Source organism: Cinclus cinclus, chromosome 4 (genome assembly GCF_963662255.1).
Source record: "Cinclus cinclus chromosome 4, bCinCin1.1, whole genome shotgun sequence".
In the NCBI taxonomy this organism is placed as follows: domain Eukaryota; kingdom Metazoa; phylum Chordata; class Aves; order Passeriformes; family Cinclidae; genus Cinclus; species Cinclus cinclus.
In genome coordinates this window covers 12,838,632-12,863,696 of record NC_085049.1, presented here as the reverse complement: position 1 = coordinate 12,863,696, position 25,065 = coordinate 12,838,632, and the positions used below count along the sequence as shown (strand labels likewise).

Below are 25,065 nucleotides of genomic sequence, written 5' to 3'. Positions count from 1 at the left end.
TAGCATATGAGATACTAAAAATTTCAAAACTCTACATTATTCTCTTAGGAAAAATATGAAAAAATATTTGCTGAGCTAGATATACCCATATAATCACCCCCAAAAGTAAAAAAAAATATGAAAGGAATGCATGAAGGTAGCCCAGTAATCTTTGAACTAGCTGTGTTTGTGTTTGTAATACTCTTCACAGCATTATTAGCTCCATGAATTCATACCAGATCTCTGAACGTTTTCTTATCTGTAGAAATACTGGCTAGGTCAAATCCTCTTGTGCTATCAGTGTTTCAAGATGCAATGTGTGCTAATAGCATCTAGCAGTTTGTTTGCTTGCTTGTTTCTAAGTTTTTAAATTAATAAGGCTTGCCTATGTTGGAACTAACTTTGCTTTGGTTTGATTCTCAGAATGATTCCAATCAGGCTTTGCTTTTGTGAGACAGTGATTCCATATTAAAAGTAATTTGTTAAGATAGATATATGGTTTTGCATATTATTGCTTCAAGACCAAATTTCATTATTAAATATTAAGGACAGTAGTCTCTTCTGCTGCACTTCTTTACATTCTTACTCCAACACAAAATTATTGCTAAGCTAATTTTTTTTCAATTGTGATTTTTAAATGGAAGTTTTCTTTCCATCTGCCAGGTGGAAGGGAATATCTTAGGTCAATATGGTCGCTGTCAAAAAGGAAAGCAATTTTAAGTGCATCAAACAGGTGCTTGTTCTAGGCTTTACTCTTTAATAATTCAAGTGCAATTTAAAGAATGGAAAAATTACTCATATAGCATTTTTGTATTGATATAGGAATCACAATTACTTTGGAAAGCAGAATTGTAATTCAGAGCAGTGTTCCAAAATTTCAGTAATGATACAGACACTACAGGTACAGAAGGAAACAAAACAAAAGAGGAATACTGCTGATTAGGCAATAGCAGTATGAAAATGGTCCAGCATAGTAGCAAATGCTGAGACTTAACATGACTTAAAAATATCAAGTGCTCACATGAAAGGTAGTGGTGTTCTTGGGAAATACTGGCAAGTAGTGCCTGTGCAGGATATGTATTGCAGTTGTTCTACCCTGCTTAGTGGCTGGTGAGACTTCAGATTTAATACTAAATGCAGTTTAGCTCAGCACCACTGAAGAGTTAGAGGATGAGATGTTTCAAAGCTGAACATAAGATAAAGAATAAAAGATTTAGACAATGTTGGTTTGATGTCTGAAGGATCTGGCTGTGTTGATGTAGAAAGAAGACCAAAGCTGGACAGGATGTCTTCCACTGTGTTATACATGATTTTAAATAGAACAGATATTAATCGCTCTTCACATCCTGTAGATGCACAGAATAGATTATCTCAATCTGTGGCCTGGGATATTTAGTAGATAGGAACTTTATAACTGCAATAGCACAGATGTCTTGGAGATGATATATTTTAGTGAAAATGTATTACATTTGAATATCAGGAATAACGTGAAGGGATAGAAGCCTATATGACTGATTTCCTTTCCAAGGCAAGGATATCTGGAACACTATGTGTAATAGAATTATGCTTAAAAATTAAATTCTAAAAATAATTACAACTTTCTTTAGTATCATGGCTCCTCTTACACAGTATCATGCACATCATTTTTGTTAATTTGTATCAATATAGCATTTGTACATCAATACAGAGTGCTGAGTAAACAAACCACTCAGATATATATATAGCCTTTTCTATAATATGAGTGTCTGTAGTGATGCAGTCTTCATTTAAAAGATGGGAAGCTGAGACAAGCATAATCAAATAGCCTAAATGTTTTGTTCCTTCCTTTCCTTAGCTGAAGTGACATTTACTCCCTATTTTGCTTTTCCCATTCCAGTTCTCTTCTGAAGCCTGGAAGTCTCTTGTCTTCCTTGGCTGACACAACATAGCCTACCTAGCTAAGGTATGAAGGACTAGAAATAAAATGTTTAATATTAGATATTGGTGGTGAAAAATCCCACCTGATCTAGTCACTGTATATTCTTGTTATAATCTGCAGGCAGAAGTATTCCAAGGGAACAGTAGTTAATCCAGTATTTTGTGGTTTTATTTTAGAATGAGATTAATCCCACTCATTTCTCAAATGACCACAGTAAGGTTCTGGATGACTGAGACTGTTTTCATCCCATGGTCACTCAAAAAAGCCTGTCTTCTGAGTCTCCTGTGTTTTTTCTTGTTTTTATTTTCTCTCAAAACAGTGAATTTCTTAATTATGTACTAGTTTCCTTTTATCAGTTCTGCATAGAAAAAGGTATGATTTTGTTAAAGCTAGGTTTATAAATTGTTTTCTGAGTGCTAAAGCTCAATTATAGAAAAATAATAAAAAAATATTAATTTAAAATAACTTTCATTTAATTCACTGAAATGTCTTTATAAAAAATATTTCCACTATTTTCTGGTCTCTTCAGCATGCTTATAAGATGAATGGCTACTGACAGATGGGAATCATAGTGCAGAAACATTTCTTATTTACAGGACAAGTTTGGCTCTGCTGACACCAATTCAGAATTCCAGAAGCTATCCTGTCAACAGTTCTCAAAGCTCACTTTGAGAGAGCAAGTTTTTCATTTGTGCTTATCTTCTCAGTTCAATTTCTCAAAATAATTTTCACTTTTACTACCAAGAAAGAGCTGAACTCTGGTAAAAAAAAGTGGTTTACCTGCTGCAATGTTCAGCTCAGGGAATGGAATTCATAACGGCATGGAAAGTGCTTGCGGTGCCTGCATTTAAAATGAAGCTATGATAGAGGAATTAACAGTAGCCAGGGTGGTTAGTGCTGTGCTGCCTAAGTCAACTCTTTAGAAACTCTAAATACAGGGGTTAGTCTATCACAAGATATGGTTTAGACATCCCTGTGAAATTTTGATGCAGAGCCTGAAATTTCTCCCTTGGTGTGAGACTGCAGAGGAAGCCTGCCTTTTGGCTCTCCTTCAGAACTTCATGCATTTTGTACATCATGAATTTGGGTCTTGGTTCAATTTCTGTTCACATTCTCCATCTGTCCATATCTTCCCTCTAATCTCCTTGCTAAACCCTACTTCTGTTTCCCAGCTGGTCTTTCTTTGACACTCTCTCTCATTCAATCTAAGTGGTTCCTATCAAAATACAGCTTTGATTATCTCACCTTACTCACTTCACAAGCTGTTTGCTGATGCCAAATCCAGCTCAAAGCATCTAGTGTGCAGGTGCTCTTACACTGCCTGGGTAGCCTTTTCCCTGGGGCATTATGGCCAAGCAGGCCAGCCATTAACTAAGAGTGGAGGCAGGGTTTGAAATTTAATAACTAGTATGGAGGAAGGTCTGAAGGAATATTATATGCTGAGGATTTCTTTAGTATATGTGTGGGATGAGAACTTTAACAGATTTGATTTCTCTAAATCTGGATAATTCCTTGATTTAGACAGTCAGCAGTTGCCAGAGGTGAAAAGATAGTTAGGAAAGGTGATGGATGGAATGAATCAAAATAAGGGTTGCCCACCTAAAATTTAAGTTTAATGTAGGGAAGATTATTTCAAGACTGGCTCTTTTGTTTCAGCTGCTGTATAGCATTACTAAAACACAATGACATAAGACTCAGGAAGTCATAATGTAGTTCAGAGATAATATTTACTTCATTAGTTAGTGGAACACATTTTCTGTAATTCCTTCATAGCTGTGTTTTTGCTGTATATATATGATGGAAGGGGGCAACAGTGAAATAAAATTATGCTTCTTGTCTGAGTTGATGTTAGAAGCAATTACTGCCTTTTTTTTAGAAAGGTTACTGTCTGGGTTAATCACTTATATCATATTGATGTTCCTTTTATGATTCCTTAGTTATAACCAACAGCAGAAATATCATGGTCTTCTAGGACAAATGGAATGGAATGAGTGAGTTTGTCCTTTGCTCATTTGATCAGGCGCACTGTAGCATAGAGAATTTTATTGCAATGCCTTTAGATATTTCTTTAGGCAGTTAAAACGATTCTTTGGGCATCTAAAAGTGATTTGACAGTGGTAATGTAGGCTGCTCTGTTCTTACAGCTTGTTTGTGCATTGCTTGTCTGAGGAATGATAACCTAGGAAGAGGAACATATTTTCTCTTTTCTTCCTGTTTATTCATCATTTGGCCCAAAACCTCATGATGGAAAATAAGAAGCTTTGACAATGTTAGAGAAGAAGCATTTTTACCATATGTGTTACAAACAGACACACACACAAACACACACACACACACACACACACACACACACACATATATATATATATATATATATATATATATATATATATCAAAAAGCAAATAGCTTTTCTGGAGGGTGTTTTTTCTCAGACACTCTGCAGTTATGGAACATCAAAGCTTTAATTTAAATAAATGTTGAAGTCCCTAATCTTTCACTCCTTACACAGAATTGTAGCAGTATATCCATTAAGATGTTGGTGTCTCTGTAATATTTTGAAAATATTTCCTATCTAAACTCTTCAGTCATCACAGATCACCAAAAAATCAGGTCAGAAAAGTGCTGTGGAGGTCTTATGGTCCCACCTTGACCTCAAAGCTAGGCTAATTTCTGAGTTAGATCAGACGTCTAGAGGACTTGCCAAGTTGAATTTTGAAAATCTCTAAGGATGGAGATTTTACTGTCCCTCTGTGCGTTCTGTTCTGAGAATTCCCTGCTCTGCTTCACTTCCCTTGTGCAACTTGTGCCTTTTGTCCTTCATTGTGCATCCCTTAGAAGAGTCTCTCTGTCTTCTCAGTACTGCTTCATTTCAGAGTTGAAGACAGCAATTAGGTGGTTTTTTTAAGCTTATTTCCCTTAACCTCTGTTCTTTGAACAGACACTCTCCCTCAACCCTTACCATCTTATTGGGCCTACACTGGGATCTCTAAAGGACATTTTTAATGCTTTTTGTGGATATAGAACAGGGTAGAAAGAGTTGGGGGATTCTCCTATCTGAGTCCTTCTCTTCCAGTTAATGTTGTTCTCATTAGCTGAAGTGCAGTCACACTCGAACTGCTGTGCTGTTTCACTTCAGAATCAAATTTCATTTCCTAAAGCACTTCCTATGCACCTTTATAAAGAAATACACAGTACAGTTCAGGAAACACTTGTCCATGCCCCCCATTAACCTCTCAAACCTTGTAATTACTTTAGAGTAATTTGGGAAATTGCTGGGTTTGGGGTTTTGAGTTGTTGGGTTGGTTTGTTTCTGCTAGAACTTCATCGATTTTTTCTAGATTTTTTAAAATAAACTTAAGTTTTAAGAAATCATCATTTCATAGAAAATAGTGTTTTTTTGGGTGCATGTAATTCATAGGTGATATATACATTCTAAGATACTAGTATCTCAATGTTTGTCATCATTATACATAGAAAGTCTTTCATAAATGTATGTTAGATTCTTAACTCAGAAAATGTCTCTTTCCTTCTGATGTTATGGGTAGCTAGACTTGAAAAAGAAATGCATTGAAGTACAGTGATAGTATTTTGTAAATCCTCTCTCTGAAATACATCTTTAGAAAATATGACATAAAAACATTTCTGTTTTATTACACTATAAAAAAAAAGCTACAATCGAAGGATAAGTGACGTAGCACTGCCAAAACACTTATCAGTTACATCAGAATCCCAAATTCTAGTTGACACTCATTAATGAGATTGGAGTTTCTTAGAATGTGACTTTTGCTACCTTAATGTTGTAAAATTTTGCTGTATTTGGGAAGATTAAAAAATGCTTACATTTATGTTACATATGTTTCCATAAGTGTTTACAGCATTACTGCTGAACCCTTTGTGATCTATTATGATGAATCTACTGTGATGTTCAGATCAGAGTATTCCCGTTGACTTTTGAAACCATGGATGCTTGTGCATGTGTTGTAGAATCACTAATCTGATGGCTCATATAAAATCCTCTGAAGTTATCAATACACTCCATTAATTCAATCAGCTGTGGATCATGTCCTGAGGAAATTATTTTTTTTTCTTTGAACTGGTAATTCTACTATTTAAAATGTGAAGAACTTTTTGCACTTTCTTTAAAACAAAATTTCTCAGTTCTGATTATTGTAAAAAATGTCCCCTAAATTGACAGAATGTGGGGAGCAGGAAGGAAGGCTATTCATTTGAATGACTGAAATATTAGCGCTGGAAATTTTCTAATAGAAAATAACCTTTAAATCTGAATTTTATATTGAAGAAGTTCAAAGTTGGCACAGGAAGAAAGAAGAGTTTTGTAGAGTAGAGAAAAAATAAATACAGTGATAGTTTTTCAGCTGCCTATGGAGAGATAAAATAAATGAGCCTGGTCATTTTCAAGTTGAAAAAATAGATAGTGATTCTCCTGAAACACATTTTTTCCTGTCTCATTTAAGAGAAAAAAAAACAACAAAAAAAAACCTATTGAAACAGTACCCCACCAAAACCAGACAACCATGGGTTGTTTTTTCCTCTACTACCCATTCCTACTGCAAATATTTTATAAATAACAACAAATAAAGAATGTTTATATTAATGGAGAAGGATTTTCTGTCTGACTTGTTCTGGAAGTATGGACAATACAGTCAATAAAGTAAATGGTGGAATGGGGAAAGTGACAGACAGTGATAATCAGCTCCATTTGCTTCAAAGCCCAGAAGGAGTTCGATATATAGGGAAGTTCTGAATGTGTGCATTGAGCTGGAGATATCAGTAGAGTAGCTGTGACTCTGGAAGTCTCATTTTTGCATCAAATTTTTGATTCTTATTTTTATTTTAGTGATTTTTATGTGTATCTTGACCGTGTTGATATGCTATATTACGCAGACAAATTAGTAATAAAGTAATAAATAAAGTGAATAAGGAAAGGTGTCCTGCTCACAAAAAGTGAGCAGGAATTTGAAATAAAGTATGTTCTAACTTCAGTGTCCTAAGCATTTTGTAATTATGTAATGGGAAGAAACATGTAAATGCTTTCAAATATTTCTGTGTATTTCTGATCCTTATTTCTCAAAGTCTTTGTCATGAGTTGTGAGTTTTCTGGCTGAAAGTGTAGGATTTCCATTAATTTGGTATTTATCTTCAAAGAATTTTTTAAAAAGCATGTTACAAATACTTTTCCTGCAGTTCAGAGTATTAAACCTTTAATTGCAGTTTGGAAATCTAGCAGCCCACTGAGAATGAGCAAATTGAAATTTGTGCTTTATAATTTCTCCTGAGCTGGTTATGCAGAAGGAAGAATAGACTAAAGGACAAGTTGGAGGTTTTCAAGTGTTTTGGTTTTTCACATGCAGTTCAGCAACTGGAAATCAATTTCATGATGATTGAATCCACAACAAAATTTCAGGTCAAAATCCATCTAATTCAGCCCTTCCCCCATGACGTTGACTAAGTCATACCTTTTCATTAAAAAGTGAGATCATCAACTGATACAAAGTGATTTTATGTTTTCCAGAAAGAGAGCAGAGTAGATAAAAGTGTTTCATAATGAATTCATTGCATAGTGTTTTTGTGTAAAATGTGGTTCAAACAGCACAGTAAGGAATTGCACACTAACACAAAGAGCTCCTGGGTGATGCATTCTGAGGGAAATGCCATCAGTGCCTCACTATTTGAGATCATCACTATTCAGCAGCCTGATTCCTGGCTGCTCGAAGTACAGAAAGGTACTGGAATGATTGCTGTGCTTTTAGAAGAGGAATCTAAAAATTAAGAGGCAAATAAATGCATGGCTAATAAAACTGAGACCCTTTAAACATGATTTTTTTTTTTTCAGGATCAAAATAGTTCAGCTAAGAGATGTTGCTTTGCTTAAATAATATACAATATTTATATTTTAAATAATACAAATTAATGCAAAAAATATTCAAAATTTTCAAAATATAAAATATATTTCTTTAATTTTCTCACTTAGATCTAGGTGCTCCTAAACTGCTAATAATCTTAGAATACCCAGAAATTCAGATTTGACCCAAAATGAGACAAACTGAAACAAAATGTCTGTACCCATTGATTTTATATAGGTGAACTAATGACCAAAACTATTTTTCTGCATCAGACACTGTCTAACATCCAGTTATTTAGTGTTTCAAGTAGGCATTCTTCATCTCTATAGTGCCATTAAATGTGCCATTGTGGCCTGTTACTGGACGATGACTTTCAGAATTAAACTGTTTAAAGTTTGTGTTCCTGTCTTTCCATCCTGGCTAAAGTTCTCAGTGGTTGCATTGTGCAATGATTGTTTAGAAGAACCATTTTCATGGTTAGCCATTTTTTCTTGTTTTCTAACTAAATATTAACTAATAATTGTTCTTGTCATGTTTATTCTGATAATATACAGCCCTCAGCTGTTCTTGTTTTGGGTAATACTGTTTTCTTAAGCTTTTATAGTGCTGGATCTGTGTCTCCAGAAACATTTTCTTCTGGCATCCTCACCAGCTAAAAACCATTAGTTATTTCTGTCTTTTCCAAGACAGAAACAAACAAATCACATTCACACGCAACAGTTCTGCTCTCAACCCATAAATACTGTAATTTCTTATCTGTAAGGGGATGTATCATCACTCTGTGCCTCGAGCTGCTATAGGTCCCAGTGAGCATCGAACTATTTGAGACTTCAGAACAATCATTTGACTTTCTGTTAACATCTCTGGAACTAAAAAATATCAATGACATGACGGCAAAGCCTGATACTTTGTGAAGATAAGATGTCACTAATATATTCAGTAGCCATTAGTTTTCAATGGTTTGGACTAATTTTTTAGCTCTTGCTCTTCCATTGCTCTAGAATGTGCATTTGGATGATTACATACATTTCAAGGATTCATTAATTTTCTTTTCTTTGTAAACTCTGGGTTTCCTAGAAATTTTAAAACAGTGAATAAAACGCATAAAAAAAAACAAAACACCAAAGGAAACCAACCCAAATCTGTTGTTTTCTTATGAACATCTTTTAATGATTTCCTGTTTCTGTAATAAGAAAAGTTATATTGCATGTTCAAGGTGATTGGTATAGTCCATATTCATATAATCAGAGCTATTTTTTTTATCTGGTTTTGTATTTTTTTTTTTTTGTATGTGCAGCAAATATATATCCTATATTCCACTATATTCTAGGCCAAATAAGAATTTTCCTTTTTTTGGGGTTTTTTTTTGTTTTGTTTTGTTTTTGTTTGCTTTGTTTTGTTTTGTTTTTTGTTACATATGTAAGTTTCAAAACTGCAAATGGCACATCTTTCATATTTCTGTTTTTTCTGCAGTCTTATATTTATTTTTAGCTTCATTAGTGTTTAAAAGTAGTCTTTGCTAACTTTCTGTCTTCCTGTCCTGCTTGTCACAATAAGCAGAAATGGGAAGAGGAAGGTCATGACTCTAAAATAGTGTAATTGCTATTAAAATAGTAGGAAGAAAATTCATTAAAGGTTACTGCTTTCTTCTTCCTCTGCCCTACATAGTTGCATTAAATATTATATTGCATAGGTTGTCATCTGATATAATTTATCCAGGAGTGGAATACTTCCTCCTCTGAAAATTAATATAGATTACAGTGCTAGTAATAGAAATTATATTTAATAATTAGTAAAATAATAAAATATAAATGTTATCTCCGTGTATGTGTTTAAATAGGAAAATGTGCTAAAAATTCAGTTTTATTCAGTGGAGCTAATCAAGACCAAGCTGAGTGCCCTGTCTGGATTTCTTTGGTAAAGAGGTGGAGTTGATGTCCGATCTAGTTTTAAGTACAAATGATGAAGATTTGCCACTTCTCTTTCCCAGCTCCATGGATTAAATCTGGTGCAGTATCCACAGAGAGTAGAAAACATGTAAAAGTAAGCAAACAAATGACAAAAAAAAAGTAAACTCTGAAAAATTATATTTTCCTATATATTAAAATATAAAAACAAAAACCACAAAGAAATACAGGTAATCTGTTTCACTTTGGTATCTGTTTAAACTGATAACACAGTGAAAGCTATTTTTATTCCATGAGAAGATACTCTGTTTTGTATCAGCATAGCAGATTTCTGTATGTGTTTATTCAAGTGTTAATGCTTTCTTTAAAAATTAGCTTTTTGAAGTTTAGGTGTTGGTTGGGAGGAGAGGTTAATTTGGTTTTGTTTAATTTGTGTAACTTGGAAATGGATTTCTATCAATTGGAAATGCCATTTTTATATGAGAATAAGAATAGGAATATGGAGTTTTGTGTGGTCTGGCTAGTATATGTTCCCACTTTAGAAAAAGTGTAATGGAAAATCCGGACATACTGTGAGTGGTTTTCACACCTCCTAAGTTCAGCCATCTGTGGCAGATGATCTACTCTGTGTGTTTGTTGTCAGGTTCAACTACATTTCTTTAAAAGGTGTGAGGATTACGCCTGCCCTGGGATCAACTGAGCGTATTTTAGGGGGAATTTATATGCTTCAGAAAATGAGGGAGAGAAGAAAGAAAAGTTTCAGGCAGAAGGAAGTTTAAGAAACTGAGAAACTGCAGAGAAGAGAGCAAAATATACTCACAACATGAACTGTAGGAGAAATTAGCTTGTCCATCTCAGGTAGAGGGGCTTGTGCAGAGTCTGCTGCAAGACCTGAAAGCTGGTGAGTTCTTGGAATGGATTGAAGCCTGGAAGACAAGTTTCAGCAATCAAGGAGAGTTTCCCAAACTTCTTTTAGTTTCTATTCTATTCTAACAGTGTGTAATATTGGGACCATGGTATATAGTACCAGAACTGAGTAAGAAGTATGCCTTCCACCAGCAGAATATGTTGTATTGGTAATTTTAGGGCACTTTTAGAAAGAGAGGGGCGGAAATTTGATGCAGACCGTTCTGCAGGTGCACAGCTGTATGGATGAAGCCAGGGCTGAGCAGAAAAGACAAAAAGAAGGCGTAGCTGTGATGGCTGTAGAAAGGCCTGAATTAGGCAGGTGGGCACTTGGTGGGTTTGTCTAATCTGTGCCTTACAGCAGCAGCTACATGGCTATTGTTCCCCACATTTCACATAAATTAACCACATTTTAGAGAAAGTGGTTAATCAGGGCTCTGCTCACTCTGCCACCTTTAATCTTAGACCAGGGAAGCAAAGCATCATAAATACAGAATAAAGTAAATATTGCTTGAATCATCAAAATGAGCCAAACCCAGAACCTTTTGTTGCTGCAGAGAGGTGTAATTTCTGAGGAACTGAAGAGGTGGTCAGATTCCTGCAGAAAACAAAAGGATTAAAACTCTGCTTCAAGCAGATACCCCATGAGGAGCCAAAAGCAGGAATTGAAACTGCTCTACTTGTGGTGAGTGGGAATGATCTCCTGTCTTGAGACCATTTACAGATGGAATCTGTGTTACATGTGGCTGTTTCCATGGCTGGCAAGAGAAACAGGTGTGATTATGGAGTGAGCTGAAGAGGAATTGCACTTTCAGTTCAGTAGTCTGGAGAACCAGCTCATACTAACTCTGCACATGATGCCTGTGCTTGGGCAGATGATCGTCACTCTTGTGAGCAAACAAGGGCTGTGGCACACCATGTGGTGTCTCCTCAGCTACCATCCTGTGGAGGAAGTCTGCAGTGAAGGAAAGGCAGAAAAAGCCATGATTTTCTCACACCATTTTTGTCTGGTTTGGTTTTGTTTTGTTTTCTTTTCCCTTGTGAAACAATGTTGATATTTCCTTTCTTTGAAAGATGAAGGGGGGGGTTAGTGTTTATTGTTTCAGGATTTTTAGGAGGTTTTTGGGTTTTTTGTTTTTGGTTTGTTTTTGTTTTGTTTAGTTTTTTGTAATTGTTACTGGAAGTTTGCAAAGGAGCCTGATATCTGTTGAAAACAGATGGTGCTAATTCACTATATGAATATCATACTGATAAGTATAAACTGTTCTTAACTTTTGTCATAGTATTTTCTGGCCAGGATTCCCAGTTATATTGCAAAGGAAAATAAAATAAAATATATTCTCAATTACTGGGAATATATTCTTTATAATCCTATAAAATTTTCCATAGATGGGATCTGAGTTTCAAATATGTATTATTCTGACTGAGGGGTATGACACATAATTATTTGTATGTTACATGATGAAAAATGCTGTATTATTGATTGCTATTAGTGAATGAGCCCATGCTAAGGCGATTTCATTAGATGCAGAAAGACTTACTCCAAGGATTTTGTTATTGGAAGGTAAAATTGACTGATACCTATCTCTTCTGCCCCAAGTAGCTTTGCAGTCAACAAATCCCAAAACTAACAGTTAATATTTTGATGCAATATCCTTTAATATAGCTTGTTTAAATTACCAGTGGCAGAATCACATTGCCTCTGTATTGAAACACATTACTAAGGTACAGTTCTCTGGTATTAGTTAGCTAAATCCAAAAATGGGTTGTGTTGGAGACAGGGTTCATCATGTGTAAACAATATCTGTATCTTAATCTATCACAGGCATCAAATTGTCCATCCACATCATAGAACTTTTGATAACTTTTTATATCTTTTGATAATTTTTGGTTGACAACAGATAAGACAGAGAAGTTCTGAGTATTTTCAGTTCTGTATTTATGTAAAATTCATTTAAAAATTTCAGTGAAACAACAGAGTGGAGAAAAAAAATTGTAACTGATAAAGAAACACTAATTATGTCGTAGTATAATGTACAATGTTGTAGTATGGTACATAGTCACCATGAATCTACAGGCTTTGTCTTAATCATATTAAGCACCTACCTCAGAGGAATTCTAGCTTTGCCATTTTTATTTCTCCATATAGTGAATTTTTCTCTGGTTCAGGTTCTTGTTATTCAATACGTGGACTCCTACGCAGACTCTTTGTCCTCTGTTTTGTCATTTATATCTTAAATCTTTTGGGTTGTCAAAGTAAAATATGCTTAACAATTCTCCTCTTCAGAAACATCCCTGAGTCGTGTGGAGGGCAATGTATAGAAAAAATCCATTCATTTTGTTCCTTTTTTATTTTAAGCAAAAAATTGGATATATTCTTAAAAGTAGTTAGCAAATAAGGATAGATTTTAATTCACAGACAGAGGGACTTGTTTTAAATTCTTTGTCAGGCTTTGGCTCTAGACTAGGGCTGTAGTACTTTAGCTCTCAGAGTATGAGCTGGAGTTGCTACTGGAAACATAGTACTGCAACAAGGGCAGAATAGCATTTTCTTTCTGTGAAGTTCCTCAGTAGATTTTAGTATACTGAAATATAAATAAAATACTTGAGAATATTTAACATCTTAATACAAAGCATATAAAGACAGGCATTTAGGAAGCATCAGTAGGTATTGCCTACATAGCAGCTCTGTATTTCCTGTGATGTTTTCAAGCCTTTCATAGCAAAGTATGAAATCTGTATTTGACATTCAGAAAATAAATTCTGATCATGTTCTTCTGGTTTGAGGACAGGCTTTCCCCCTTCTCCTCTCCTTTCCCCCTTTCACTTCCTTATTTTCCTTCTCTATTTTCTCAGAGATTGAATGATGAGGCAAATATTGAGTCCATTTGGTAAGGACATTTCAATGCAGAAGCAGTACTCAACTCTGACAATTTGATTCTTTCTATTAGCTTGACAGATAATCATTGTCTGAATCAATCTGCAAGAGATTTTTCCCCATTGCAAAGTAACTGAGATACCTGTAATTCTGTATACATTTAATATAATTGAACAGTTAATCTTTCATATAAACTGCTATCACAGTGCACCTTGCAAAGCCAGGTAATATGGGTGCAAAAATAAATAGCAAAGGATAGCAGACTGGGAAAAGAAATTAGGAATAAAAAAGAAAATAATGAGTTTTGAAGGTAATGTTTCTGTAAGTTAACCAGAAATGTTTCTTTTTTGCATAAGACTTAAGCTATGAAAGAAAAAAAAAAAAAAGTAGTGAATTGGACTCAGGCAACTGGGAAAAAATACTGTCTTCAGTGATCATAAAAAGCAAACAGTATAGATATGATCTGTAGATGTAAGGTAAGGGAATTAAAATGTAAGCTTGTGAATAATGTGTATGTTTTCTAAATTCCTTTGAATGCACATGGAATATTGTTCCAATTGCACTATTTAAATCAAAGTTTCAAAACAATGGATTTCATTTTTTCTTATAAGCTGATTTTTCAGTGATGTATTACTGCTAATTTAAACTGCTATTTCCAGTTTTTAGAAGTTGAGAAGGGAATTGCCCCATTACCCTTTATTAGCAAATTTTTCAGTCCTGTTCCAAATTAATCACAAATCAGTTAGTCTGTGTAAAACTGTCAGCTGTGTAAACAACTAAGAACAACTATTACTTCTGCTCTCATAACACGGATGAAATGTAGATTTAGCACCCTTTGAAAATCACAGCGTAGGGGCCACATCTGACTGCAGTTTGCATATCAAATTTCCTTTGAATTTCTCCCTTCTCCCCTCAAGATCCAAAGAAGCATGTGGGCTTTTATGTGTTTAACTGAGGATAGAAGCTGATATCTCACATCACATCAGCTGTTAGGAAGTGCACTGTGCTGTCCCCCTTGCATTTGCAGTGAAAAATGGCAATTTCAAACAATTTCACAGAGAAAATGAAAGTAGTAAGGGGATGGAAATAACAAAAGTGTTTATCTGAGGAATGAGTGACTCTGACTGATATGAAGGAAAGCAAAAAAATTGAAAAATATTTATTGTTTTGTAATAGACTATTTCTAAAAATTGTGTATTGGTGTTAACAGAAAATAAATTTCTCTTTGGAGACTTCCAAAGGAGTGAAAAAAAAAAAAAAAGAACAAAACAAAAAGAAAGCCCACAAAAACAAGAGGAAATCAAACTGACTGACATCTTGGTGCTGCTGTGTAATGATTTAGAAACTAGTTTTCTGCCTGACTGCTCAGTCCCCAGAGCAACGTACTTGCAGAAAAGAAAAAGACAGGAGTTACATTGAAGGAAAGCTCTGGTATATTACTCATGTAGCAGGGTATTTCACTCCCCAATACTCAGCCAAATTCAACTCATTAAATTAATCTTCCACTATTCTTGCCAACAATGGCACACAAGCCAAGGCAGTGCTGCTTGTATGATAAGGTTTTACTGTTGGTTAGAATTTGTTCAGAGTATGTATTACTCCATTCTCAGCACTGCTGATGAGACCAGCTTTTATTAAATACATATTTCTATATATTTTCCTTACCATACTCAACTCATCTGCTTCCCTTAACCTGATGACTTCTTTGGAGGGTTCCCACCTTCTGTGGTTCTTCATGCTGTAGAAATGCCCCTATGTCACCCTTCGCCAGTGGAGAGAAGCTTCTCAATATTCTTGGTCTAATGTTTGTTAACCAGGGGTTAACAAAGGTGGTCCCTTCTCATCAGCAGTTACCACATAATAGATACTAACTTCAGAAATGTCCATAAAAACTTACAAGAGAAACTTTCTTTGTGCAGGACAAGTTACGAAACATTGTTTAGGACATCTGCAACTGTAAGAAAATGTAGTTAAGGTTTCCATACTTAAAATGAAGTAATCTAATACTAGTGTATTATGTTAGTATCTTTAGGAGTTGGGTCTCATTTGCAAGCATTTTTAAAGATACTGTTAAATTACCGAAAAACCCTTAATGAATTATAACAGATTTTCATGGATTTTTTGTAGTAAACTAAATATTTAAAGTAATGAATTGCCAAAATTTCTGATTGTTCTGATAAATTTCTGACAATGAAGAGCACATCCTGTAATACTGAGTAACACATTCCAGCCCGTTATAAGCAGAACAGCTACCTTACAATTGCAATTTCAACTGTGTATTTTGGGACTGTGGAAGGGTTGCATTTGGGAAGGTTTTTGTTACATGAAAAATTCAAGATGTGAGATCTGGAAAGTGAGCTACAGCACAGGCTTCACCTTAACAATCTGCATTAGTCCCAAACCTAGGTGATTTTTTTCTGAATGGGAGAGTAATTTCTATCCCTCCACTACCTGACATCTTATCTGGCAAAAAGACTTTATTCCCAGTAGTTTCATTAACACATCAGCATTCATCTCTCAATCTGATGCTAGTCATAAGTTTTCTGAGCGAATTTATTGACTACACGGTCCTTGTTTGAACACAAAAAATATTATTTGCATTGTTTTTCTGGTAGCAGAAAAAAACAGAATACAGTCAACTTTCTGCTGACATTTCAAGTCTGTTACAAGTTAGTGTCAAGTAGTTAGGATTAGTCTCAGCGAGCCTAGCCCTGCAGGAGGTGAGGTTTGTTCTTCTGCAGTATAGAACATTTTGCCATGCTGCTGAATCTTCTGAGGAGTAGTCTCATCTATAATCCAATTTATCTTTGCTTTTCACAACACCACAGGCTGTAATATTCTGACATGACTGTGTCTATTATATAGAGAGTCTGGTGATCACTAATAAGATGCTGTCATCACAATTGTAATTGGCTTCTGCAAATGCTTATATGTTTACATATTGTGTACATTATTTTCAGAATTTTTCCCTACTCATGCAAAAAATATTTATATAAGTGCAGGTCTGTTTTGTCAGCTCTAAAGACGATCAGAGAAGAAGTTGAGGTTTGTGTTGTGATCACAGAAAATTTTAAAAGAGGAATGAATAATAATACACTTTTACTAGTAAAATTCAAAAGATGCAAGAAGTATTCAAGGGTTGTATGCTCAAGTGTGAAATCTGAGGTTCTGAAAATGAAACTAATATCCAAACATGGCTACCTGAATGGAGAGCAGCATATCATGTTCAAAAACTCATTTGAGAAGAGGACAAGAAAGATTGCATAGCTAGAATCACACACAGTTTTTAGAGGTAGAAATTCATCACAGCTATCCTGAGCCATTCAGTCCCCCAAAGTAACCTATCTCTTTAAAACAGATTAAAAGCAGCAGAACATATTAGTATTTCCTAGTACTTGACTGATTCTTGTAGTGGGTCAGAGTCTTGCTGGCTTTGTCAACAATGACATCAAATTAAAAGAGACAAAAATAAGTAGAAAAAGGTATTTTTAGAAAGATTTCTAAGGAACAGGGCGGTCATTGCAAAGGAGTTATTCCAAAGTCACCACACAATTTAACAGAGTTCACAAGCCTTTGTCTGGATGACCTCTATAAATTCAAACTCAGATGATAACTCACATCAAGAGTAATGTGTATTGGCAAGGCAGAAGAGCAAGATTTTGCTAAATCTGTTTGCATGCAACCCTCAGCTCAGTCTTTTGACTTCCTTACTGTGATGTTATCTTGTCACTGAACTGCAAGACTGAAAAGACTTCCTCCTATGTTTTTTTCAGAACTTTGCTAGGCTTAAGGAGTGGTGGTGGAAGGCGAAGATAGTTTGTTCCTCAGTTCTTTAGTTTGTAGTACTGGGGGGAACATCTCTGTAACTTTTATTTCAAGCGTGGGCTTTGGCCTTATTTTAACAAGGTCAGCTTTGCCTCAGAAGCAGATCTGATTGCCACTAAGTCCACCATGAAGGGATATCCCAGACTCGTGCAAAATTCTACAGGGGTCAGCAATAAAGTATTAACATTTATATGAGCATAATTGTAAAATAAAAAACAATAATTTACTTCTAGTTTTTGGAAGTTACACTCAACATTTAGAGAGATCATTTGGTAAACAATATAATATTTTTAAAAATTAGTGAGGATGCTAATTGTTAGCTAAAAGTAAACTGACTAAAATTAGGATGGAAAACAAGGTAAAATACAGTAGGAAACATCATTGTTTATTCAGTCAGAGAGCTTGCTAAGGTGACCTCTCTGAGATATCACTTAACCTTTAACCAGTGATTTTAAGGTCTAAGAATGCCTGCTTGTATTTGATAGGTTTGTGTGGCTCCAGAGTGATCTCATGAAGGTCTCTGCCCCATCTTTCATTTGGGTACTTCAAATGTAAAATGAGTGTAACATTATAAATGTGAGACAATGACCAAAAATGCAGAGATAGGACTAGACAGCACAATTACTCCTTTCCACTCCAATTCTTTTTGATAAAGAGATTAGAATTTGGCAAAGATCAGCCCTAACTTGCCTTTTTATTCCCCATGCTATTTAACAAATTCAAAGGAAATGCAAAAACTAATAACAGCCACTTTAAAGTTGTCTGTCAAAATAGTGCAGTTGAACTTCCCTTCGATGTACAAAGACAGTTCCCAGGGAGAATGCTAACATGATGCATGGAGAAACATGATGATGGAAATATCTAGTAACAAGAAACAGGCACACATTTTGTCACAGTACTAATTTTATTTTTCTTGTCCCAGTATAAATCTCAAGGAAAAGTAATGAGGTCTTCCTTTTGTGAGAATAGTAGCTAAAAACTACAGGTATTCAATACTTTTTCAAAAGCAAGTGCAACATCTTCCTATAATATCTGTTAGTCTAAGTTTATTCATACACAGAGAAATCTAAAAGCAATTTTTTTTTTGTTAAAATGCATAGTAATCTGACACTTAGATGTATGCATCGCCAACTTCACTATCATCTGAAAATATTAATTCCATAAAGTATTGTAGACCTTTTATGGCTGTTTTATTAATAGAGCTTCCCAATACCAGTGACCATCTGTGACTGCTTCACCATCTGTGATTCCTATTTCAGTTCAGGAGGGGGAAATAGCAGTGGTATTACACTGATTTTACAATATTAAACATTAGCCAACTAGACCTACTGTAGATTATTAATTTGTCTTATAAGTGCACACTGAGCAAGATAAAATTAGCTCCTTTGATTTGTTGGCACAACATGGGATTGTGAAATGGTCATGGGAAGCTGAAAAGATTAAATTGCTTTTATTGAAATCTGAAAAATGCAAAAGTTGATGGACTTTAGATGAAGAGAATAAAAACTTAAATGCCACTTGAAAAGGTGGTGAATGTTTCCTCAAAGATCCATGGCAAACAATGTGTTGATTATTATAATTTTTTAAAGATAGGTAACAGAGGACCAGCAAAAGAGAATTGTCAATACATCTTAAAAACTTGTACAGTTGGTTGATGCCATATTAAAATAAACTGAGAAAATACTGATTTATAAACTCCTACATCATCTATTACCTGAATGAGGTAGTATTTATTTCAAAAGAAATGCCATTTTTAATTTAAAGCAATTAATCCTTGCAGAAATGCTGTCCTTGCCTGCAGTGGCAGGAGAGTCAATTTGATCAATATTGTTTTTATTCTTCCCTTTTTAAACTGGGCTAAAATGTTTCCATATGTTGGTATTAACATGTCTGCATTCTGTAATGGCTAAGCTGATTTTTCTTTTCCTTCAGTGTATGTGTGTAGATCAATCTCTTTTCCTTTGCTAAGGCAAAAATTGTAATAATCTATTAGGGAGATACGATAAAACTGCAAAATCATTCAGGTCTTGCTTCTTAATCTGTATATATTGCATGGGAGCCTAAACTTGAAAACTAAAAAAAAAAAATAGTCTAAAACATTAGAACTTTAGTGTGCAAATTGAATAGTATCTAACCAGTTGCATTGTCTACTTTCCAGCTGATGAAGAGAGATTGGCACGTAAAAAAAAAAAAAAAAAAAAAAAAAGCTTATCAGCCTAAGGTAGATAGCTCTACATCAGGATGAATCACTTTTCTGTCATTAACTGTGAGGAAGTCTGGACACCTGGACAGAATTAAATCACCATAATTTTAGAGTGCTTAAATTTTTTTACATTTTAAACGTTAGCTTTCTAATTTGAACAAATTTTGTTTACGAAAATCTTCAGTGAACTGAAGGAAGCTTATACCAGTTTTGTAAGGGATGAGAAAATCTCCTAAATATATATAGCATCAGATAAGAACTACATGTCTTGTTACTAGAAAGTTCTGCTTTATTGTCTGGATTTCAGTACAAGTTATAGCTTATATCCATAAACTATAAGCATTCAATGTCTGGCTCAGAGTCATCTATTCAACTTTACAGATTATATATGAATTGAAATATGAATGTGTATATAGGTAAATTTATAATTATGAAGATTTTTATTAAATTAATTGTTATATAAAAGGGAGGTGTACATGTATATATATTCACCTTGCACACACATATGCATTGAATATGTTTAAGTATGCAAAAATTAAGAAACAAACCAAACCAAAACAAAAACCAAACTTTTAAATTACCATTGATTCAATTTTAAGAATATAAGGTAGATTTCTTAATCTTAGGCTATAAAAAGTCCTAGTGAGTGTCACCCTTATTTTTGCATTAGACTGCTCATCTTTAGCAGACTGATTTTCCTTTCTATTTTCTTCTGCTTAATCACAGATACAAAATTTCCTGTCTTAAGGAAAGTATGTGGTTAAGTTAAAAACCCATACCCTGAAAAAATTTAAATAAATTGTGATTAATTTCCTTCCAGAATAGTGATTCAGTCTTCTTTCTTCTATTGCAGTCAAAAGGTTCTTCAAGCATGACTCCATCCAGCACTCAAAAGAAGGTGAAGAGGACTCTGCCCAATCCACCTCCAGAGGAAGCAACAGCAGGAACTCAGTCCCCATATACTTCTGTGGGATCAGTTTCACGCAGAAGGATTTGTAGGACCACCACTATGGCCAGAGCCAAAATTCTTCAGGATATAGACAGGGAATTGGATCTGGTCGAACGTGAATCAGCCAAGCTTAGGAAGAAGCAAGCAGAGCTAGATGAGGAGGAAAAAGAAATAGATGCCAAGTTGAGATACTTGGAAATGGGCATTAATAGGAGGAAGGAAGCCCTACTAAAAGAAAGAGAAAAGAGAGAGCGTGCCTATCTCCAAGGAGTAGCAGAAGAACGTGATTATATGTCAGACAGTGAAGTTAATAATACCAGGTCAACCAGAATAGAAACTCAGCATGGCTTGGAAAGACCACGTACTGCACCCCAGACAGAATTTAACCAGTTTATGCCACCACAAACTCAGCCAGAAACACAGTTTGCCCCTGCTACAAGCCCATATGCTCAATATCAATATTCATCTCCTGCCCTGCCAACTCAAGCACCAACTCAGTTCACACAGCAGTCACATTACCAACAGCAGCAGCCTTTGTATCACCAGCAGGTTTCACCTTATCAGACCCAGACAGCATTCCAAACAGGAGCTACCATGTCCTTTACCCCACAGGCTCAACCTCCACCATCTCAGCAGCCATCATATCAACTCCCATCACAGATGATGGTCATACAGCCAAAGCCAAGACAGACCACATTATATTTGGAGCCTAAGATAACAACAAACTATGATGTGATTCGCAATCAGCCTCTCATGATAGCACCAGTTTCAACTGACAATAGTTATGCAGTTTCCCAGCTGGGCAGTAAATACTCTACCTTGGACTTAAGGATAGGACTAGACGAGAGAAACAGCATAGCAAGCAGCCCTATATCAAGCATATCTGCAGATTCGTTCTATGCAGATATAGACCATCACCATACATCCCGAAATTATGTGCTGATTGATGATATAGGAGAACTTACTAAAGGAACAGGAGCTCTTGGTTCCAGTTTTAGTCTCCATGAGAAAGATCTGACCAAAACAGATCGACTTCTTCGCACAACTGAGGCCAGGAGAGCACAAGAAGTGTCAGACTTCCTAGCACCACTGCAGACTTCTTCTAGGTTACATTCCTATGTTAAAGCTGATGAAGACCCAATGGAGGACCCTTATGAGCTCAAACTTCTGAAACACCAGATAAAGCAAGAGTTCCGTAGAGGTGCAGAAAGTCTCGATCATCTGGCTGGCCTGTCACAGTATTACCATGGAGAGGGCAGCTACAGGCATTTTCCAAAATCTGAGAAATACAGCATAGGTAGGCTTACTCTTGAGAAACAAGCTGCTAAGCAGCTCCCAGCAGCCCTCCTTTACCAGAAGCAGTCAAAACACAAGAAAGCCTTGATAGACCCCAAACTAACAAAGTTTTCACCTATCCAAGAAAGCAGAGACCTTGAGCCTGACTATTCAAGCTATATGACTTCTAGCACTTCAACACTTGGGGGAATTACTACCAGGGCAAGGCTTCTTCAGGATGATATAACTTATGGCCTTAGAAAAAACATCAGTGACCAACAGAAGTACATGGGGCCACCACTGACGTCATCCATTGGAGCAGGCCTTGGGACTGCACTAGGTCCAACAATGAGATCTGCACTCCAAGATGAAGCAGACAAGTCTTATAGCAGTGGTAGTAGATCTAGGCCCTCATCTAGGCCCTCCTCAGTGTATGGGCTTGATTTGTCACTGAAAAGGGATTCTTCTAGTTCTTCTTTAAGACTGAAAGCCCAAGAAGCTGAACCTTTAGATGTTTCCTTTAGCCATGCAGCACCTTCTGGAAGAACTAAACCCACCAGTCTACCTATTAGCCAAAGCAGGGGAAGGATCCCTATAGTAGCACAGAACTCAGAGGAGGAGAGCCCACTAAGTCCTGTTGGACAGCCAATGGGAATGGCAAGAGCAGCAGCTGGACCCTTGCCACCAATATCTGCAGATACCAGGGACCAGTTTGGATCGAGCCATTCATTACCTGAGGTCCAGCAGCATATGAGGGAAGAGTCACGGACTCGAGGCTATGATCGAGATATAGCCTTCATCATGGATGACTTCCAGCATGCCATGTCAGACAGTGAAGGTAAATTAGGCCTCAGACTGGTATCTTACTATCACAACGCAAATCCTCATTTCTATGCATGTGTCTGATTTTTGTTACACTTCAAAGACTTGTTCCTTTTCTGTTCCTTGGTGCATCTTCTGTGTATCTAAATTTTTGGGGGTTGATTTGTTTTGTCTTATTTGATATTTTTTATTTTTCCCTAACAGTTTCTGGATGGTGTTAAGCTACTATAGCATGCTACTATATTGTTGATTTGCTTTCCTTTTGGTTTGCTTGTGCATTTTCCTTTTCGCTTGTTTACGTCTACTTTTCAGTGATACTCTGTAGAACATTCCATGTACAATACAGACTCTGCCATCAGTCTTTATGTGCAGCTCTCTCCAGTGACTGTGAATCATTGAACTTGCAATAGTTTTTGTTGGGATTTGGAAATAATCTCCCAAATCTCTAAAAAACTCCAGTAATTTTATGTGCATGAAATCTCATGATAGAACTCAAAAAATGATAATTCCATCTCCCGATGCACCAATTTAGATCCGTGTTTATATAGAAATAGTCTGTTCATGAAGTACATATTATATGTTAGAACCATACAGAGCTTAACATGATAGCAATATACATTCTACATATGGTTTGTTGAAAGCATCCTGTCATGTGGACTTCTGTGCATTCAGAATTGTGATTATGTAAGATAATTTGTCATTTGAATGGTGCAAGACAATCTCATCCTTCAATAAACTTACATAAAGTATTTTACTTCTGTTGATGGATTATGCAGCGTAGCTGGTTTTATATGCACCCCATACACATCTGCCAAATAAGCACAAGAGTTTATCTCACTGAAGTTCATGAAAGGAACCTTTCTGATGTATTATAAATAGTGCAATTAAAAATGCTGCTTCTGAATAAGTACAGCAGAATGTTAAAACTAATGTTGAGTACTTAATAATTGCAAATTATGTATCAGTTTTGTTTGAGTCAGTTCAGACTTAATATAATCAAAATTGTTTAAAAAACCTAAAAACAGTTTGAAGGCAAATGAAATGAATATGTTCAAAATTGTATGCGCTCCCTTAACTTTTTCTTATGTGTATTTACTGCACAATAAAAGAGACTTTGCATGCGCTCTATTGTCTGTAAATGGCAATGATTGTCTCAAAAGACACATTTGCATGATTATGAAGTAGTATGGTTTATTTTTAACATTTCTACTAACCTCCATTCATTATCACATTATTGGTTTTTTACACATGCTGAATCTTTCATAAGCATTTGAAAAAAAAAATCTATTTGCCTTTCTCTTACTTCATACTAAGGGATTTGTCCTGTAGGTTTTTCTTCATATTTCTTAGATATTTATAACCCCCTCATGAACTCTGTGTTTCAGGAGACACTCAGGGTCATCAGCTTTTTTGATATTTATCAGAAGTTTAACTGCTTTTTATTGTCCTTCAATTCTTAGCACACAGAGTCCTATAATTAAATCTGAAAGCAGTTAAGAGGAACTCCCAAAGTTGCAACTCATATCATTCTTCCTAAATAAGCAGATGCTATCTTGTCTCCTCTCAACTTTTGATTTTTACAGGTCATTCTAGAGTCACATTGTGAAAGATACAGGACTTTTCCTCCTGGAAACTAAGGAGGACCAACCTGGACCAAAAAATCCAATTGTTGCTATTCTGCCTCATATGAACAGGTCATAGGGAATGATGTATCTACCCTACAGTGCATTACATTTCTCATCTGTATTTGTAGAAGACATACATGTAACACTTCTAGTTGAACACATTTCAGTTTTAAATCAGTCTCTGATTAGTTAGACCCTTTCAGCAGTATTATAATTCAATTCACATATTCTGTATTAGATTGATATGTCACTCAGGGCTTCCCATTTCAGCAGTCTTTTCCTAATTTTTAATCAAATTTTGTCTTCACAAATAGCCTATTTCTTGGGAAAGCAAAACACTTCATTACATTATTTTCAAATATGCAGTCTAATAGCAAGTAATCTGTACTGAAAATAATACATATCATTTGGATGTAAGATAAAAAGTGTTCAAAAGAACCAATTACATTTCTATAGAAAGTTAAGGCCTTTTTTTTTTCAGGGACTGCACTCTTCTCTGTAGTGATCTGCTGCCCTGACAGTGGACAGCTATTCTAGCATGTTTAATCCAGTCTTTTAGTACAATTTGCTTTGCAGCTTCTCTTTATTTTAAGCAACTGCTGCATGGTTTTGATGAGATTTCATTAAAAGAAATCAGTCTTATGCACTGTCTTAGGAAAACTCTTCCTGTGCTACAGCTAGATTTATCATTTTAAGAGACTTTAAAAAATAAGTGTCAAATTGAAATTATTTTTCTTCAGTTCAAATTTGGAGACATGCTTGACTTTCTGTTCATATTTATGAGCGACATTCCATAACAAATACAAATACAAATGCAAATAGGACTTTGAGTCCAAACCTTCTATTTTTCACTAAGTACATACTGGAACAAATCTTAAAACCATGCTTCAGGACATAAGTAGTGCTTACATTG

The 25,065-nt window shown here is 35.4% G+C and overlaps 1 protein-coding gene across 1 annotated transcript in view; it reads left to right on the top strand.

Annotated features, from left to right (window-relative positions):
• Positions 1-25,065, top strand: part of PCLO (piccolo presynaptic cytomatrix protein) — a 310,788-nt gene that overhangs the window by 158,266 nt on the left and 127,457 nt on the right. Inside the window, exon 8 of the mRNA XM_062491657.1 lies at positions 20,335-22,543. Within this exon, the coding sequence (XP_062347641.1) occupies positions 20,335-22,543 (2,209 nt within the window). The remainder of the gene's footprint in view (positions 1-20,334; positions 22,544-25,065) is intronic.